This window comes from Bos indicus x Bos taurus, chromosome 18 (assembly GCF_003369695.1).
Source record: "Bos indicus x Bos taurus breed Angus x Brahman F1 hybrid chromosome 18, Bos_hybrid_MaternalHap_v2.0, whole genome shotgun sequence".
Lineage (NCBI taxonomy): Eukaryota > Metazoa > Chordata > Mammalia > Artiodactyla > Bovidae > Bos > Bos indicus x Bos taurus.
In genome coordinates this window covers 41,582,270-41,602,002 of record NC_040093.1, presented here as the reverse complement: position 1 = coordinate 41,602,002, position 19,733 = coordinate 41,582,270, and the positions used below count along the sequence as shown (strand labels likewise).

Genomic DNA, 19,733 nt, shown 5'->3' with positions numbered 1-19,733 from the left:
ATGATTCCTCTGTAAGTGTGCTGCTAGAAAGGTGAAATCTGTGACGCAAGTGATGCTCAGTATTTGTGGGATTGACAGAGATTCTGCCAGGTGCCCTCTGCGATGGTTTCCGTTTTTTTCCTTACAGGTTTGCAGTGGCAACTCCAGAGGAGCTGGCTGTCAATAACGATGACTGCGCCATCTGCTGGGACTCCATGCAGGCTGCGAGGAAACTGCCCTGTGGACATCTTTTCCACAAGTAGGAGCTTGGCAGGGGCCACATGGGACTGGTGTTCTGTCCAGGCCACGAGGATGCTTCTTGTGCCGGGGCTTAAGACCAACCTTAGCTGAAGAGTGGGCGCGTTCCCTCAGACTGGCCAAGGTGCTGGTACTGAGTCGGGTGGGGGGCCTGGGGGTGTCTGCCTTGTTTCTCAGCCTCTTCCCTACACGGCAGGATTGTTCCCCACTCAGTTTGCCATCTCAATTTCTGGATGTGTTAGCTGTCTTCACATTCCTTCTCTATGTAAGCTCTGAGGTATAACACATAGGCCCCTAAGACTTAAAACAAAGGGGTGGAGGAATCCTCGCTTTCCAATAGCTTATTCCCTTTTCTCACCTTTTTTGGGGTGAGAATATTTATTTGTGCATTTCACACATGCCCAGAAGCAACATAGAAACACACACCAGGATGGTGTGATGGGATGGGGATCAGACCAGAGACAGTAAGCAGCCCGGAACTGTGACTATCATCAGGGATTACAGCACCTCCACGGCTGGACTAGATCTGTGTGCAGTACAGGCTCTTCTGTCCCCTGTGAGCCCTTGTCTCTCGCTGTTGCGGTCCTCACCTCCTAATGTTGTTCATTTTTAGAGCTCTCATATGGACTGTGACTGTTCAACCTAAATCCTAAATTATTCTGTTTGTAGATTGGATGTTTTCATGTTGACAGACCTTGAGGTATCTCTTGACCTTTTGTATCTATGATCAGTCTTGCATATTGAGAAAGTTATAATCTTTACATCTTTAAATCTTCCTTTCTTTATTTTGTATTCCCAAATAGTTTTTCTTCTCCTTTTTAATGTTAGAAAGACTTTGGAGCTGGAGTATCAATAACTCAACAAATTTATTGATTTTTTTTTTTTTAATGTGCTGGCTACTGAGTTGGCTTCTGGGAAATAATGTTAAAATGACAGAGGTGGTCTTTGTTTCACAAGGCGTTCAGCCTAATGGAGGAGACAGACATGAATTAAGCAGGAGTGTTTATGAGCATGTAAGGATAAATTGAGACAAGTGCTCTAAAGAAAGGGAATGTGGTCCTTGAGAGCTTGTGACAAAGCAATCTGACACCTGGAGAAGGTGACTCTGACAGTGAGTAGGTGTGAAGGCATCAGAAGAAGGGATCAGGTGGAAGAGCCTTTGAGACAGAGGGAACATTACTGAAGCAAAAGGGAGTATCCAAGGAATGAAAGAGAACCCATGTGCCAGGAGCTCAGAATGTCAGAGGGGGGAGTGGTGTTTGCTGAGGCAGAAGACACAGGCCTGAGTCACCTTGCAGGGAACTGAGGGCAGTGGAAGGTTTTAAAGTAGGGGTTCGGGGTCAGATATGCAGCTGGGGAAGATCAGGGAGGCCAGTTAGTAAGGGCTGCTGGGGTTCAGATGGGCTCCGAGAGGCATGTGAGCAGTGGAAGAGGGGCAGGAACGGGTGGACAGGCGTGAGGAGGAGCAGGAGGCACCTGGTGCAGACTGGCTGTGAGAGAGTGGGGAATGTAAGGTGTCGAGGATTCTTCTAGTTTTGCGGCTGAGCGACTGGATGGATGGTGGTGCTGATTGATGAGGTTGAAAGACCAGAGACACACGCATTTCTCAAAAACTTTCAGATAGTTCCTAAGGAGCTTGGAGAAAGTTTGGAAGAATAACTCAAAAGAGTATATTTCACTCCAGAAGAAATGTTTTCAAGCATTTAATTAGATTAATTTTAGGATTTAGTTTTTAAAATTGAGGCAAAATTCATATAACATACAATCAGCAATCCTAAAGTATACAATTCAGTGGCATTTAGTGCATTCACAGTGTGGTACAGCCACCACTCTTCTGCAAGTTCAAAACTTGTTCATCACCCCAGAATAACCCCCATATCCATTACAGTAAGTCACTCCCCATTCCTTCCTCTGCACATTACCTGGCAGCCAGTAATCCGCTCCCTGTCTCTGTGGGTTTGCCTTTTCTGGAAAGTCCGTATGAAAGGAATCATACAATATGTGACTTCTTGTGACTGCCTTCTTTTACTAAGCATAAAATTTTCAAAGTCATCCCAGTTGTAGCATATTTCAGTACGTCATTCCTTTTTATGACTGAGTTAAACATTTTTATAATAATTGAACAACCTATTTATTCATTCTTCCATTGATGGACCCTCCATTCTTCCACTTTTTAGCTATTCCAAATGATGCTGTTATTAATATAAACATTTGTGAACAGATATCTGTATCTGTTGGAGTACCTGTTTTTAATTCTTTTTAGTATATACTTAGGAGTGAAATTGCTGAGTCATAGGGTAATTCTATGTTTAACTCCTTGAAGAACCAGCAGATTTTCCCACAGCAGCTGCACCATTTTACATCCTATCAGCAATGTATGAGGGTTCCAGTTTCTTCAGATCCTCAACAATACTTGTTTTCTGTTTTTTCTTATTATAGCCATTTTGGTTGGAAGTGGTATCTCATTATGGTGGGGTTTTTTTTAATGTTAGTTCTCAAATGTGATGTTTCTGTTGTGGTAAAAAATGTATGAAGTGAAAGTGTTAGTTGCTCAGTTGTGTCCAACTCTTTGTGACCTCATGGATTGTAGCCCACTAGGCTCCTCTGTCCGTGGCATTTTCCAGGTAAGAATCCTGGAGTGGGTGGCCATTCCCTTCTCCAGGGGATCTTCCTGAGCTAGGGATTGAACCCAGGTCTCTTGCATTGCAGGCAGATACTTTACCGTCTGAGCCACCAGGGAAACCCTCGAAAATGTTTACCTAACATAAATTTTACAATTGAACTATTTTTAAGTGTACCAGTTCAGTGACATTGAGTACATTCACATTGTTGGGCAACCTTTACCACCATCCACCTCCAGAACGTTTTCACCTTCCCAGACTGAAACTCTATACCCATCAAGCAATAACTCCATAGTCTCCCCCTCTCCTCAGTCCTTGGCAACTACCTTTCTATTTTCTGTCAGCTATCACACAATAGCACATCGCACAATAGTTGTCCTTTTATGTCTGGCTTTTTTCACTTAGCGTAATGGCAGAAAGTGAAGAGGAACTAAAGAGCCTCTTGATAAAAGTGAAAGAGGAGAGTGGAAAAGTTGGCTTAAAGCTCAACATTCAGAAAACTAAGATCATGGCATCCGGTCCCATCACTTCATGGGAAATAGATGGAGAAACAGTGGAAACAGTGTCAGACTTTATTTTTTTGGGCTCCAAAATCACTGCAGATGGTCACTGCAGCCATGAAATTAAAAGACGCTTACTCCTTGGAAGGAAAGTTATGACCAACCTAGATAGCATATTCAAAGCAGAGACATTACTTTGCCAACAAAGGTTCGTCTAGTCAAGGCTATGGTTTTTCCTGTGGTCATGTATGGATGTGAGAGTTGGACTGTGAAGAAAGCTGAGCACCGAAGAATTGATGCTTTTGAACTGTGGTGTTGGAGAAGACTCTTGAGAGTCCCTTGGACTGCAAGGAGGTCCAACCAGTCCATCCTAAAGGAGATCAGTCCTGGGTGTTCATTGGAAGGACTGATGCTGAAGCTGAAACTCCAGTACTTTGGCCACCTCATGGGAAGAGTTGACTTATTGGAAAAGACCCTGATGCTGGGATGGATTGGGGGCAGGAGGAGAAGGGGACGACAGGATGAGATGGGTGGATGGCATCACTGACTTGATGGACATGAGTTTGAGTGAACTCTGGGAGTTGGTGATGGACAGGGAGGCCTGTCCATGGACAGGCGTGCTGCGATTCATAGGGTCGCAAAGAGTAGGACACGACTGAGCGACTGAACTAAATGTCTTCAAGGTTCATCCATGTTGTAACACGTGTCAGAATTTCATTCCTTTCTAAAGCTGAACAATATTCCATTGTGTGTGTGTATCACATTGTGTTTCTCCATTCATCTGTCAACAGACATTTAGGTGGTTTCTGCCTTCTCAGGCTATCATGAATAATGCTGCTGCGAACATGGGGGTACACATTTCTTTTCAAGACCCTGCTTTCAGGGACTTCCCTGGTGGTCCAGTGGATAAGACATTGAGCTCCCAATGCAGGGAACCTGGGTTCAATCCCTTTTCAGGGGACTAGATCCCACATGCCACAGAGAAAACCCATTGCAACTAAATAACTAAAAATAAATAAAAATTAAAAAAATAAATAAATAAAAAAGACCCTGCTTTCAGTTCTTTAGGGTATACACACAGAGGTGGAGTTGCTGGGTCATGTGATAATTCTGTGCTTTTGAGGAACTATCGTACTGTTTTCTATAGCTAGTATACCTGTTTACATTTTACATTAGCTAATAGCCATCTTCAAGGTTGTAAAGTGGTTTCTCATTGTGGTTTGATTTGCATTTCTTTTCTTTATTAACCAGTGATGCTGATCATTGTTTCACATGCTTGTTGGTGTGTTTGTGCATTCTCTTTGGAGAATGTCTGTTGAAGTCAGATTATCCTATTTTATTTGGGTTGTTTTTCTTTCTGTTGATGAGTTGTAAGAGTTCTTTATGTATTCTGGATACTAAACCCTTATCAGATGTATGATTTGCAAATATTTTCTCCCATTTGGTAGCTTGTCTTCTCACTTTCTTGGTAATAGCCTCTGATGTGTACCTTTTAATTTTCTAATGAAATCCAATTTACCCATTCTTTCTTTTGTAGCTCACATTTTGAGTGTCAGATCTAAGAATCCTTTGCCAAATCTGAGTTCATGATAGTTTTTTTGTAATAGTTTTATGGTTTTATCCCTTACCTTTAGGTCACTGATCCCTTTGAGCTGGAAGTATGAAGTAAAATTAGATTTGCTTATGAAAATGTGTTTCACCTGTAGCATTATTGGAAGGCAAGGATTTTACGTACTTTTGGAGCCCCACACAAGGCTGGTATAACTAGAAGTGTGATTTAAGGGTGTTGATTAAAGGGACGTGAACTTTTAAAAATATGATTTATTTGGCTAATAGTTGCATGATCACAAACAGGAATTATAGGTACTTTATTATTTCAAAATGTGATAGAGTTGAATTTCCACATTTATTATTTTGGAACATTATTGTCATACACTCTTCTGGCAGAGAGATAGTAAGCTGGGGAATAAGAGCTTTGAAGTCACAAATTTAATGAGAAGGCCAAGGTTATGACCAGATCAGATCAGATCAGTCGCTCAGTCGTGTCCGACTCTTTGCGACCCCATGAATCTCAGCATGCCAGGCCTCCCTGTCCATCACCAACTCCTGGAGTTCACTCAGACTCACGTCCATCGAGTCAGTGATGCCATCCAGCCATCTCATCCTCTGTCGTCCCCTTCTCCTCCAGCCCCCAATCCCTCCCAGCATCAGGGTCTTTTCCAATAAGTCAACTCTTCCCATGAGGTGGCCAAAGTACTGGAGTTTCAGCTTTAGCATCATTCCTTCCAAAGAAATCCCAGGGCTGATCTCCTTCAGAATGGACTGGTTGGATCTCCTTGCAGTCCAAGGGACTCTCAAGAGTCTTCTCCAACACCACAGTTCAAAAGCATCAATTCTTTGGCGCTCAGCCTTCTTCACAGTCCAACTCTCACATCCATACATGACCACAGGAAAAACCATAGCCTTGACTAGACGAACCTTTGTTGGCAAAGTAATGTCTCTGCTTTTGAATATGCTATCTAGGTTGGTCATAAGTTTCCTTCCAAGGAGTAAACGTCTTTTAATTTCATGGCTGCGTTCACCATCTGTAGTGATTTTGGAGCCCAGAAAAATAAAGTCTGGGTTAATGGGTAGCTAAAGTAGAGTAAGAGAACAGATCATTGGAATAGAGGATTCAAAGACGTGAGAGGCAAGGGTGTTGGATTGGAAGTTAGTCAGATTGAGCTGGAGAGGAAAATGGTGAGCTGTATGAGGAAGTCTTACTGAAAAGGGGTCATGCCTGGGAACTTGTAGATGACCATGTACGTTAACAAATTGATGTTCAGAGCAGGATACACCAGAAGTACATTAGGGTGAAGCAGGGCCAGAAGTAATGTCAGCAAGTGTTTCTCAACGTTTAAATCTTGCTAATGGTGAATAGAAAGTAAAATTACAACTCACTGATATATTCAGAATATTTCTGGTGAATTCTTGCAAAATATGCTAAGAATATCTTATTTTGGACTTTTTGGTAGCTCCTGTCTTCGTTCCTGGCTAGAACAAGACACCTCTTGCCCCACATGCAGGATGTCTCTTAACATTGCTGACAATAATCGTGTCCGGGAAGACCATCCAGGAGAGAACCTGGATGAGAATTTGGTTCCTGTGGCGGCAGCCGAAGGCAGACCTCGCTTAAACCAACACAATCATTTCTTCCACTTCGACGGTTAGTTGGTTTCAACCTCTAAAACCCCCCACAGGGTGTTCTCCTCTTAGGGGACACTGTTTTCATTATAACTTGTCCTGTACGGGCTAGTTTAATAACACGTTTCAGTTTGAATTGACAGTGTTCAGTGAGTATGGGTAACACTGAGGGTAGTCTATACCAGGCACTTCGCTAGATTCTGTGTGAATTGCGGGGAAGGGGGTCCAGGGAGGTGAAAGCAGTTACAGTTGAATCAGCCGTGCCTGCAGGAGTGAGCTTAATCACTTTAATAGTTAACCGTTGCTAATAATTTATTACACTGGTATAATACTTAAGCCTATAATGAAGGGTCACTGAACAGTCATTCCAGTGAGTACTAGGAGGAGAATCAGAGCTGGAAGCCTCTTGCTTTGTCCATGAGATATGAATGTTCAGTCTTCCAGAATGTTGGAAAGAGTTGTATTCATGGTAAAACGACACTTAAAATTCTAAGATCATGGGCACCGTATCAGGAACTGGTTTATCATTCCTTAATTCACATTACATTGGCCCATTGCTGCTTTTCATCAGTTTCAATACCACTAAATGCTGAGTTCATATTTCCTACTCTAAAGTAGGTATCCCTAGACTATTTGTTTAGGAAGATTGCTCTTCCCATCTCTGATTTGAGTTTCCAAGGGTGGGGCACAGCAGGAGTGGCAACACGTTGAAATCCCTGATAGGAAGGACCAGAGGAGCGGAGTCCATCTCTGAGAAGAGGGGATGGTGACCGCCGGCTGGCTGAGCAGGTGTAGAGGGGCTGCTTTGTGGCTGCTAATCAAGGCCTCTTCCTTGTCAGACTTCTGAAATAGACAAGCGGATCTTGGACATGGGTTCTGGCTATGTAAGCTATTTTTTGTGAATTATTACTGAAAACCTAGTCTAAATTGATAAAGGCAACTTTATTTCTCCTTAGTAAGTACATGAAATAGGTATCCAGCTTTTTCTTGGGCACAAACTGTCCAGGCAAGACTTTTGAGTGGCCCTTGAGCTTGTTCTACACTGCTGGCCTCAGTGCTCCTTTCTGAAGGAGAGGGGAATCCTACTTAAATGTGTGGCTTGATATGGGACTGTTTTCGTGCCGACACCCATGATCTTATAGCTTAGGTTCCCCTTCCTTAGGGCCATGGCAGCAGCAGCAGACTTCTTAGTCCAACAGCCTGTGTTGTAGTGCTGTTGGAGAAGCATTTTGAATGAGAAAAATAAAGTCTTTAAACCAGATTATTAAGTAGAAACTACTTCATGAAAATGATGTCCCCTGATGAGTAGTGTTTATGAGTAGTGTGAAGAGAAGAGTGAAAGGTCGGCTCCTGTAGCAACTTTGCAGCCCTGAGCACCTTCCTGACGGTGCGGGCTGTGGGAGGGATGGCGTGTTGTGTGGGTCCAGGGCCACTGGGGCGTGGGCAAGCCCGGCAGTGAAGTGTCCTGGAACCTGACTGTGTGGCTTCAGGTCCTGGCCACCGTAACGAGATGCTGGATCTTGGACAAGTTACCTAACTTCTGAGTGCCTTGGGGACCACCAGGAGCACTGGAGTCAAATCCCTGAGAAGAGTAACATAGGAATAATAATAAACCCAGGTGGGGTTTTAGTGAGAATTGACACTTGGTCAGAGGCCTGGTGTAAAGGAAGCCCGGCTAGTAGTGACACTCACGTGGTAGCTAACGTGAGGAGGGAGGCCTCTAAAACCTGCCCTGGATTCTCGTTTGTTTCAGGGTCCCGGATCGCGAGTTGGCTGCCGAGTTTCTCAGTCGAAGTGATGCACACCACCAACATTCTAGGCATTACACAGGCAAGCAACTCCCAGCTCAATGCAATGGTAAGGAGCGCTCGCTGCTTTTAGATGGAGCTTATTAATCAGGAGGGAAGGAGATGCTGGAGAGCGTGTGCCATGTGCGTGACCTGGCTGGTCTCACTCTGCTCTGGCAAAATGACAGGGTTTTCAGGGGCATCGTATTCATCGGGACCACTTCAATGCCTGTGTTCTAAAATTGAAACTGACTGACTTGCAGGGAAGGAATGGAGACACAGATGTAGAGGGAGAGGGTGGGACGGGTGGGGAAAGCAGCATCAGCACGTGTTCGCTCAGAGGTGTAAGGTGGAGAGCTGCTGAGAAGTTACTGTGCAGCCCGGGGAGCCCAGTGTGGCGCTCTGTGACCACCCGGAGGGATGGGACGGGAGGAGCGGAAGGAGGCTAGGAGAGGAGGGCGTATGTATATATAATTATGGCTGATTTGCGTGGCTGTATGGCAGAAATTGATATAACGTTGTAAAAACTTTAAAACAAAATTTAAATAATTACCAAGAAAAAAAATTGAAACTGGTTTGGAAGCGAGCCTTCGTTTTACTGATGTGGCAGATAATGTGCCCTTTTCTGAGCACTGCTAGGGGCACTCTTGTGATCTTCGCCAGTCTTGGGACGCCTCTTAATTTTCACCACCAGTATTTGGGGAGTTACTGACTTGAGTGAATGATATGATTTTTGTTAAAAATTGTAGTAGGCCTACCATATGTGTTATTTTGACTCCATCTCCTCCCTTCCCCAAATAAATAACTGAGTATACATTAACACACACCGTTATACATGCATATATGGCTGTGGACGTAAGTGTGTGTGTTTGTGTGTAAAGTGTGTGTGTTTGTACACACAAACACACACACCATGAGATGCTGCGCATGCTCTTGGCTCATTCAAGGATATTGTCAAAATACTTCAAGATTCTGTGTATTTTCTAAAGCTTTGTCATCTGATCTTCACTGATTCACTAATTCACTAATGAAATTTAGTGTTCATTATGATGATAAATGCAAGAGTCTTAAAAATCTAAACTGTGTTATTCCTGCCCGAATAGGGCCTCTGGTTGACATGGGCAGGCCTGGCCAGTACTTTAGAAAGTCATTGGTTCATTTGTTTGTCCATTAACTTATCTTAGTGTATTTATTCAACAAATGTGTAGTGAAAGCCTGTTCCTAAGATGGGCTCTGTGCTGTTTCAACAAATTGCGTAGCACCTGGAGTGTCAACAGGGTGGACAGGAGTCCTACTTTCGAGAAGTGTGACTTCTTCATGTGGGGAGAGAGGGAGACCGACTGTAAACACAGACGAGGTCATTGCCAGTGGGGATGAGGGCTTTGCAGGCTGTAGGGCAGGTCATGTTGAGTGGTGAGCACAGACTGTTCTAGAAGAGACATTCAGAGAAGACTCAAGAGGTGATATTTAAGCTGAGACAGGAACGGTGAAAAGGAGGTAGAGGAAACAGGTGCATGGCCATGAGGTGACAATGTTCTGGAAACTAAGGGAAGTGATTGTGGTTGGAGCGTGTGGATCAAAAGCAAGACTATGACATAATCGAGGTTGCAGAGCAGGTCATGTGGGGATGTGTAGGCCACAGTGCAGTTTGGATTCTGTAATGAAATGACTGTTAGTGGGCCATTTGGGGCTTTTTTTCCCCTCCCCCAGGTGACTGTGACTGATAGGACCGTTAGCAGAGGATAATTTACTTCTGAGAGAATGACATTTACGGGGTGGAAATGGAACCAGCAAGACCAGTTAGGAGGCTGTTGCAGTAGTTCAGGCAAAAAAGGATGGTGGCTTGGACCAGGGTGTTGGGAATTAAGATGAAAAGAAATGGCAGATTGAAGGCTTTTTGAAAATGAACTGATAGGACTTGACAGTGCTTTTGGTTTGGATGTAGGGTAGTGGGGCGAGGGGAGGGTTGGTTTTCGTTAAGCAACCGAGCAGACAGTTGTACCAGGTATTGAGATGGGCAGGACTGAGGGAGGAGCAGGTGAAGGACCTCAGCCTTCTGTTTGGCCGGGGATGTTGGGGTGTCCGTGAGTCAGCCAAGTAGAGATGTCAGGTAGACAGTTGCGGACCTCAAGAAAGAGATCCAGCTGGAGAGAAACATTTGGGAGCTTTACGTCGTAGGGGACTGGATCTCTTCAGGGGAAAGAAGGTGGCTCACAAAGAGAAGAGGGCTCAGGGCTGAGGTCTGGCAGAGAGAGAGGAGCTGTGGCGGCGATTGGGAAGGAAGGAAACCGCAGGAGAAGAGGTAGGTCAGGTGTGTGGTAGTTCTTAGCAGATGAAGTCAGAGATGCATCTTGAGTGTGGCAGAGTGGAGGTGGTTATCAGCTGGAGAGGAACAAGCAGTTTCCATGGCTTGAGGGGTTGAATTCTAGATTGTTGGATGGGAAAATGAGTGGGAGCTGAAGACACTCAGTAGCTGGCAGTGTGTTACAAGATGGTACAAAGAAGTAAGGTGGTTGCTTAATAGGGGTGTGCCATCAGAGGAGTTTTGGTTGATTTTTTTTTTCTTTAAGATTTTTGAGCAGGCCATTCATTGATCCACAAATTTCAGAACCTGTAGGGAATTTCCCTGGTGGTTCAGTGGTTAGGACTCCATGCTTCCACTTCCACTGCAAGGGGCATAGGTTCCGTCCCTGGTCAGTGAAATAAGATCCCACTTGCTTTGAGCCATGACCAAAAACACCCCCAAAATCAAAAAACAAAACCTGTAGAGTATCTGGTGAAGTCACACTCCTGTCCTTGCTGCCATCTGCCCAGACTCCCTCCTCTCAGGGAATAACAATTTTGATTAGTTTTTTCTGTGTTGTGTTCTTTCACAGTGTTTACATACACACAGAAGCAAGCGCGAAGTGTGTATTCTTTTTCTTTTCCCCACGGGCCATCTTTTTTCTTCTATTTTTTGTTGTTTGTTGTTCAGCTGCTCAGTCGTGTCTGATTCTCTGAAACCCCATGAACGGCAGCATACTGGGCTTCCCTGTTCTTCACTGTCTCCTGGAGTTTGCTCAAACTCATATCCATTGAGTCAGTGATGCCATCCAACCATCTCATCCTCTGTTGCCCCCTTCTCCTCATGCCCTGAATCCTTCCTAGCATCAGAGTCTTTTCCAGTGAGTCACATACCATACCCTTAACCACTTTTAAGTGTACAGTTCAATGGTATTAAGTATATTCATGTTTTTATGCAACTCTCACCACCATCCATTTCCAGAACTCTTCATCTTACAAAACTGAAGCCCTAACCCAATAAGCAGTAACTCTCCATTCCCTCCTTCCTAGCCCCTGGCAACCACCATTCTCCTTTCTTTATGAATTTGACTTTAGGGACCTCATTTAAACAGAATCATAAATTTTTTTTTTTTTGTGACTGGCTTATTTTACTAAGCTTTGTGTCCTCCAGGTTCAGCTATGATGTCGCATGTGTCAGTTTCCTTCCTTCTTAAGGCTGAATAAATATCCGCTTGTATGGATAGACCACATTTGGCTTGTCCATTCATCTGTCAGTGGACACTTGGGTTGCTTCCATGTGTTAGCTATTGTGAGTAATGGGACTACGAATATGGGTGTACAAATAAATCTCTCTTTGAGACCCTGTTTTTAGTTCTTTTCTGTACCCAAGAGTCTTTTTAAAAAGATTCTAAAGCATGCTTGGTTTGCAAATAGGAATGATCACTAGACGGGGAGAGATTGATGGTACAGAACAAAGTTAACTGAAGGCACAGTTCTTGAGGTGGGCGCCAGAGCCAGGAGAGAGGCATTCATTCACCTTGGTTGGGGGACGAATGGACATGGCTGCAGGCATGTCATTTTGAGAAACAGTTTTTTTTTTTAAAGGCATGGCTCATAGTAACCATTTAGGTAGAAGCAACCTACATGTCCATAAGAAATGAATGGATTATGAAAATGGTCTGTTCACACAATGGGAGTATGATTCAGCCAGCCAAAAAACTTTAAGGATATTGTGCTAAGTGAAATCAGCTAATTACCAAAAAAGACAAATACTGCATGATTCCACTCACATGAGGTATCTAAATTACTCAGACTCTTAGAAACAGGAAGTAGAATGGCTGCCTGGGGAAGGGGGAGTGGGGAGTTGCCATTAAGTGGGTGTTAGAGTTGTGGTCTTGCCAAGATGAAGGCATCTGGGGATGTCTTGCACAGCAGTGTGTGTGTAGTTAACACTGCTGTACACTTAAAAATGGTTAAGATGGGTGATTGTATATTATTTTGACCATTACAAAAGACCAGGCTTCCTGCTGGCTTCTGCTGTCTCAGTGAAGCACTCAGTCAGGTCATCAGCGGAGAGAGAGAGAGAGAGTAACGTCGTGAGGGCAGATGGCCTGGGAATGTGGCCGCCCCGATGCTCTGCGTGGGTACTTTAGGCTCAGTCAGCTGTTGAAGCTCTTCAGGCTGATCACCTCACCTGCCCCCTTAAAAAAAGTCAGAATCCATGGGCGCATAAACCTCCCAGGAATGAGAATTACCTTGAAGTTGATGTATTTAGAATTCTAAACAGACAGGTCCTGGTGTTCTTCCTCCCCATCCACAGTGGATTGGAATAGTCTGTTTTTAGCACAACTAATTTACTGGCACAATATATTTTTTATAAAGATCTAATGTATCGTTTGCTGCATTTTCTGGGAGAAATGCTTTGGACTTACTTTATTTGGGAAATGAAGAGGGAGCTGTTTATGAATAGAGAAGAATGTTATTTGATTATCCAGGTTGTTGTGGACTGTTGCCCAGTTAGCTTTGACTTGACCTGGGTTTTGAAAGATTATCAACTCATGTTCATAGAAACAATACAGGGATCCCAGGACAGCAGAGCACCAGGTCCTTCTGTGCTACACACGTGTCTTGCCCTCTCTGCCCCAACAGTGACCCAAGCAAAACTTTAAGCAGGTTTCAGCCTGGTCTTTCCTCTCTCGGTCTGACGTTGAGACACATTCCCCCTCTTTCTACAGTTACGACAACATGGTCCTCTCCCAACAGTAGACTTTCTTGTCTCCCCGAGGCAGTTATATTTTTCCTCCTCATTTTTTCTTTTGATCATTGGGACTTTTTCCACATATAAAACCCTGAATATAAGTATTTATAAAATAAATATACATGCATGAGAAAAAAATGTGGAGCTGCTCAAATGAAAGTCCAGGTGGTGGCGTGCAAGATCTCCGCCTGCTCCCCTCTGTACGTGTGGCCAACCTAGAGCCCTGATGGCCTCTGTGACATTTCTAGAGTGCAGTTTGAGAACTTTAGCTCTGGAGCAGTATTAGCAATTACATTCTTTAGAATCTTAGCCGCACCTCACCCCCTCCCCACCCCCGCCGCCCCCGCTGGGCAAAGTGTAACTCCCATATGGTAAGTTCAGAGTTTTTAGTAACCATCTCTATGAGTTTCGTCAGACCCATTCAGTGGTGTAACAGCACCATAATCAAAATGCAGGGCAGCTCCATTCCCCCTCCCCTCAGATTCCATTGTGCCCCTTTGTAATCACTTCTGCTTCTACCCCCAGCCTCTCGGAACCACCTATAAGTTTTCTACCCTTATAATTTTGCTTAGTCTGGAGTGTCATAGAAATGGAATCCTTGGATTGTAAAGAATCTGCCTGCAATGTGGGAGACCCAGGTTCGATCCCTGGGTTGGGAAGATTCCCCTGGAGAAGGGAATGGCAACCCATTCCAGTATTCTTGCCTGGAGAATCCCAGGAAAAGAGGAGCCTGACAGGCTAGAGTCTGTGGGGTCGCAAAGAGTCGGACACGACTGAGCAACTAACACTGTCACTGTTTTACAGCGCATAGCCTTTTGAGTGGAACATCTTTCACATAACACATTTGAATTTCATCTATTGTTCCTTCTAGGAATATATAACTTTAAGGAGAATATGTTTGTATCCTGTTACTGAGCTTTTTTTTTTTTTGGTGCCAAAACCCAGGATTGAATAAAATGAACACTTTTTAAAGCTAAATATTCTAATTCAGTCTGCCTCAGGGTCGTATTTCTGTGCTTTTTTTATTTGGAGTTGATGCCGTCACCAGCTTTTCTGTTTGGCCTTCTGGAGGAGTCCTAAGTGTGAGGGTGATCTGCAGCACGGCAGTGGCCCCCGTCCTTGTGTTTTCACGGCAGGTCACCGGGTTCATTGCCCAGAGCCTGCCTCACCCCGTAACCTCAGGGAGTAACTGTTGGGAGTGACCGCTTCTGTGGCCTCTTTGTTTCCCTCCAGGCTCATCAGATTCAAGAGATGTTTCCCCAGGTGCCATACCACCTGGTACTACAAGACCTCCAGCTGACACGCTCAGTTGAAATAACAACAGACAACATTCTGGAAGGACGGATTCAAGTACCTTTTCCCACACAGGTAAACTGAGGGTTCAGGCATGACAAGTGAATTCTGTCCTTACCAAGGTTTAATCTTCTAAATTAACTTTTTAGTTACTTAACAGCTGAGTATCATTTATGACTTGATGAAGGGTTTCTGTAAATTCCCTAACTTTCCAAATTATGATTGAGAACAGACTCATCCAGGAGGCTTGGCTGAAGACAAGGACACAAACATTTGGCTGATTTTTTATGCAGATGTATACCCCAAACCAGTTTGCCCTCACCAGTCATAGTATCAGTTCACTTTTCGACAAGGATTGGCAGTCTTCTTCTAGCAGATTGAAGTATTTTAGGCCTTGCAAGCCATGCGTTATCTGTTGTAACTTCTTAATTCCATGCTGCAGTGCTGAAGTAGCCGTGGACAATATGGAAATGAATGTATGCGACTGTGTTCCAGTCAAACTTTATTTACAGAAACCGTTGGAGTAACTTGTCCTATCGGCTGTGGTTTGCCAGCCCTGGCGTGGGAGACAGCACCCTTTGTCCTCAGCTGGCTTTGCACATCAGTGTAGCTTTCCAGTGGTATAGTTCCTCTTTGTGTGAGGCTTGTAGTTTTGACTCTTTAAAAAAAGGTCCTGTCTCCTGGCCCATCATAAAGCCTCTTCGATGGGTACAAGAAGTATTGACATTTTAAAGACAAGCTTTCCAGCAGGACCAAGGAATGAATATGTGATTAGAGTATCATAAGAGCTTCCCAAGTGGCTCAGTGGTAAAGAATCCACCTGCCAATGCAGGAGATGTGGGTTGCATCCCTGGGTCAGGAAGATCCCCTGGAGGAGGAAACAGCAACCCACTCCGGTATTCTTGCCTAGAGAATCCCATGGCCAGAGGAGCCTGGCGGGCTACAGTCCATGGGGTCACAAAGAGTCAGACACGACTAAGTGGTTGAGCCACATGCAGGCTATCATATACCAAAAAATTACTCAGTTTTTATATACCAAAACATGGAAATCTGTTAGTAAAAATCTTAAAATGTGAGAATCTTTGGAGAGAGAATAAGCCTGGAATTGGTAGTCGAAGGGGTTGAGGTATTAGAGGTGGCTCTGTGTTCCTTACCTGTAGGAACTGGCTGTGGCTCTGGGAGCAGACTCTGAGAAGGATTTGGATGCCAGTAGTTAATTTGAGAAGTGTTCTGGGAACCATGCAGTACTTCCCTGGTGGCTCAGATGGTAAAGAATCTGCCTGCAATGCAGGGGACCTGGGTTCAGTCCCTGGGTTGAGAAGATCCCCTGGGGAAGGCAATGGCTACCCACTCCAGTATTCCTGCCTGGAGAATTCCATAGGCATAGGAGCCTGGCGGACTGTAGTCCATGGGATCGTAAAGTTGGACATGACTGAGTGACTAACATTTTCTGGGAACCATGGGAAGGAGTCTAGGAAACACAGGCAGCAGGTGGGACCGTGAGGTGGGTTAAGGACTTGTTGTCCAGCAGGTCAGCATCGAGGGTGTTTAGAGCTCGGGGCCGCTGGAGGCTTCTGGGATCCAGTGCAGAATTCATATACACCAGTTCCCATCCATTGTCAGCAGAGGGCTTCCTCTGAGGAGCGCAGAGTTCCCTCACACAGCCAGAGTGAGTCCTTGGGCGATGAAATACAGAAAGCGGCCAGCCGGCACCAAGGGGACAGGCCTGCAGGGGTGAGGGCAGGTCCCGAGGCGTCTGCCGTGTTGGCCGGGGGCTCAGCCTGGCTGAGCGTGAGGACAGCGGCACCGGTTGGCAGGATGTCGAGGCGGATGCGATGACCGTGCAGGGCTTTTCCAGTGTCCTGTCTGTCCTACTGTTGCGTTTGCTGTTGTCGTGCAGTTGTTATTACTGAAAGGGAAATTAAATACTGATAACTCTCGGACTTAGGCCTCAGACTCCTTTGTCGGGTCATTAATCCAGCATTCTCATGTCTTGGATGCCGGGGATTAGTTGAACTCAGCCTGCTGGGGCTGTAGCTCCTCCCCGCCACCCCCAGCCCCACCTGTACCTGTTCCTTGAGTTCAGAGCGGCTCTGCATTGTCTGTGCTGCTGTCTCTCTTTCAGCGGTCAGAGAGCATCAGGCCCGCGTTGAACAGCCCTGTGGAAAGGCCAAACGGCGAGCAGGAGGACGGAGAAGCCTCTGTTCAGGTAAGGCCTGTGCCCTAGAGAGCGTGGAGGAGTGGGGTGGGCACCTGGCGGTGGGCTTCGTCCACCTCTGATGTTGGTGTGACAGCGCTCGAGTAGTGAGCAGGCCGTGTGCCAGTCCTATCTCAGCATGTGAGGCTAACAGACCTTACTGTGCCCGGGTGTGGCCGGCAGCCCACTCCCTGGGGACTGTCCTCAGGACCTGGAGGAGAAAGGGGCCATGCTCTCCTGGCCGGGCCTGCCACCATGAACTTGAGTGTAGCACTAGGAAGGGTGTGGTGGGGCTGGGCCCAGGACTTGGGGTGACCACGCGGGCCCACTCTCCAGAGCCGAGGTCATCAGGTTATTCTCCCCTACACCTCTCTTGTTGAGCTCAGCATTTGCAGGAACTTCCACACATTTCACAAACAGGAGACCCCCGGGATGGGGGGAAGCATGGTTATCTTGGGAACCAAATCTGTCTAGATAACCACTCTGGGTGACCTGGGGTGAGTGCCCCCAACCGAAAACAGCTCCCTTGTCCGGGGTGCAGGGCAGAGGTACCTCCACCCCGAGCTCTTCACCCTACAGCCTGGGGGTGCCAGTTCACATTCGTTTTCTGTAATTCTCATTTGCTTATCGATGACCATACATGCTGGAAACTTTCTTAAGGGACTGAAAATCCCCAAGCAACCCTGTCTTTGCATTTCCTTGTGTGTGTGAGATGTGTGGGGCTCCCCACACAGGGAAGAGGTCCGAGGACAGCACCGCCTTCCCTCCAGTGGGAGTCAGGGCTCTGGGAGCAGCCGCTTTCACCTCACGTGTCTTTCCCTACAAACAAGAAACACTAAACACTCCTAAGACTTCTTCAGATCTGTTGCTGAGTTAAAATGTTCATGTCCGAATCTGTAGCTGGGTTGTGCAGTATTTGTAAAATAGTGTCTGGCTTCTGAAGAAGGGGATCATTGCTTTTCCAGGTTTTGTAGCTGGCTTAGCTCTGATTTAGAGGCTGGGCTTACTGGGTGGCCTTGTGGGTGGGTACAGCACATTCAATTTGTCTTGATTTCCCAACTTTCTTTTCAGAGCGAGCCTGAAGGTTTCTGACTTTTTTTTTTTTTTAATGTAGTGAAAGGAAAGTACTTGTTTCACAAAGAAGCTTGCTATATAACACTTTTGGCTGTTCTCAGGAAATAATAAGTTCTTGGAAAACAGACAGTCATTTAATAAACACCTCGATTTAGCCCAGTCAGCCAATCAGCTCTGCCCATTAATTCGAGGCCTTCCCTCTGCCCAAGCTCAGGCCTGCATGGGTCAGGCTTGGAGGCCTGTGGGGGCCTGAGGGTGGGCTTCCATGCCCTTCCTTCCATCTCTGCCTCCACCTCCACTCATTGGCTCTTCTTCCCAACTCCTCTAGGATCAGACTCAGGAGGGGAGAGGGTTAGGATGGGCCATGTGACCCCAGGGTGGGTGGGTGGGTGTGTTACAGCTGTTATTTTAGAGATCTTTCTGTCCTGTCTAGCACCAGAAACCTTGAGTATTCTTCCTTTGAACTTGGACTGTCTTTCAACAGCCAGCCCTTACTTCATGGGGCCCCCTCACCCCTTCCAGTGGCCCTCTTGGGCAGTCTTTCAGCAGCCTTGGGCTGGATCCTCCCGTAGGACCCATGTCTCCTCCCCAGAGCACACACAGCAGTGCCTTATGGTTGGCGGACCTTAAAGTTGCTCCCATCAAAGCCTTTTTAAAATCTGCTACAAACCAGTTTCTTCCTGTTAGGCTTCTCAGGTGCGTGTTAGTCATCACCGGCCCCCATGTCCCCCAACATCTAGGGCATGTAAGTCAGGCCCCAGGATTCTCTTGAAGTTCCTCCCTTGCTGATCTGAGAAGCTGGAGAAGCGCTCCCACCCGAAACTCTTAAAAATAGGCCTTTCAGCCGCTTGCTCCTCAACTCTGTCTTCGCCTTGGGCTGATGCTGGCCAGCCTGGGTCTGGAAGCCCGAGCAACACAGATGGCCCCTAACCGAGCCTGCGGAGGGCCTTGGGCACTGTCCTGACCTTCACAGCTGCAGCTATAATGGAGAGAGCCCCATTATCACATCCTGTGACTCAAGCACAGTATCTCATGTCTGTTTTAAAAAAGATACTAAGAATTTACCCTTCTTATCTGCCTAGCTATTCTCAGAGTCAAATGAGGGTATAAAATTTGTGTAGTACATGTGGTAACTTGTTGAAATTTTAAAGCTGTAAGTAGTGGTGAACAGAAAATTCCCAGAACAAATTAGTAGTTAACTTGTGTGTCTTCCGAGAGTACAGTTTCAAGGTGCTTCTGTTTTCTATATAGTAATCCTTCACTTACTCCCCAATGTTAAACATGCCGTGGTGAGTCAGGCCCATCAAGAACCCCTGTCTGCTGACATGTGTTTGTCGGTCCCTGCCTGGCAGCCTGTCTCCTTTGGGGTCTAGAAGAGCATCACGAGGGGCTCCAATCAGGTGGGGACTGGATTGCTCATGGCAACCCCTTGCTTCCTGTGTCCAGACCGAGCGGGTGCCGCTGGACCTCAGTCCTCGGCTGGAGGAGGCATTGGACTTCGGCGAGCTGGAAGCGGAGCCCAGTGAGGGGGAGGATTTTGAGGCCCGGGGCAGCCGTTTCTCCAAGTCCGCAGACGAGAGGCAGCGCATGCTGGTGCAACGCAAGGATGACCTCCTGCAGCAGGCGCGGAGGTGAGCAGGTCCGCGGTGCCATTGGGGGGCACCTGCCGTCCAGGCCCGGGGCCTGAAAGCCCTTGCCATAGATGCTGGGTTTGGAGAGCTAGCTCCTGTTCCCTACAGTTTCCAATTTCAAGTCTCTGTTGAAAAGCCAGAGGATCTGGTAATACTGGGCCACCCGGTA

The 19,733-nt window shown here is 46.1% G+C and overlaps 1 protein-coding gene across 1 annotated transcript in view; it reads left to right on the top strand.

The window, feature by feature from the left end:
• AMFR (autocrine motility factor receptor) overlaps window positions 1-19,733 on the top strand; it is a 45,620-nt gene that overhangs the window by 23,508 nt on the left and 2,379 nt on the right. Inside the window, exons 8-13 of the mRNA XM_027516506.1 lie at window positions 128-238; window positions 6,373-6,563; window positions 8,295-8,398; window positions 14,603-14,737; window positions 16,788-16,871; window positions 19,380-19,564. Of these exons, the coding sequence (XP_027372307.1) occupies window positions 128-238; window positions 6,373-6,563; window positions 8,295-8,398; window positions 14,603-14,737; window positions 16,788-16,871; window positions 19,380-19,564 (810 nt within the window). The remainder of the gene's footprint in view (window positions 1-127; window positions 239-6,372; window positions 6,564-8,294; window positions 8,399-14,602; window positions 14,738-16,787; window positions 16,872-19,379; window positions 19,565-19,733) is intronic.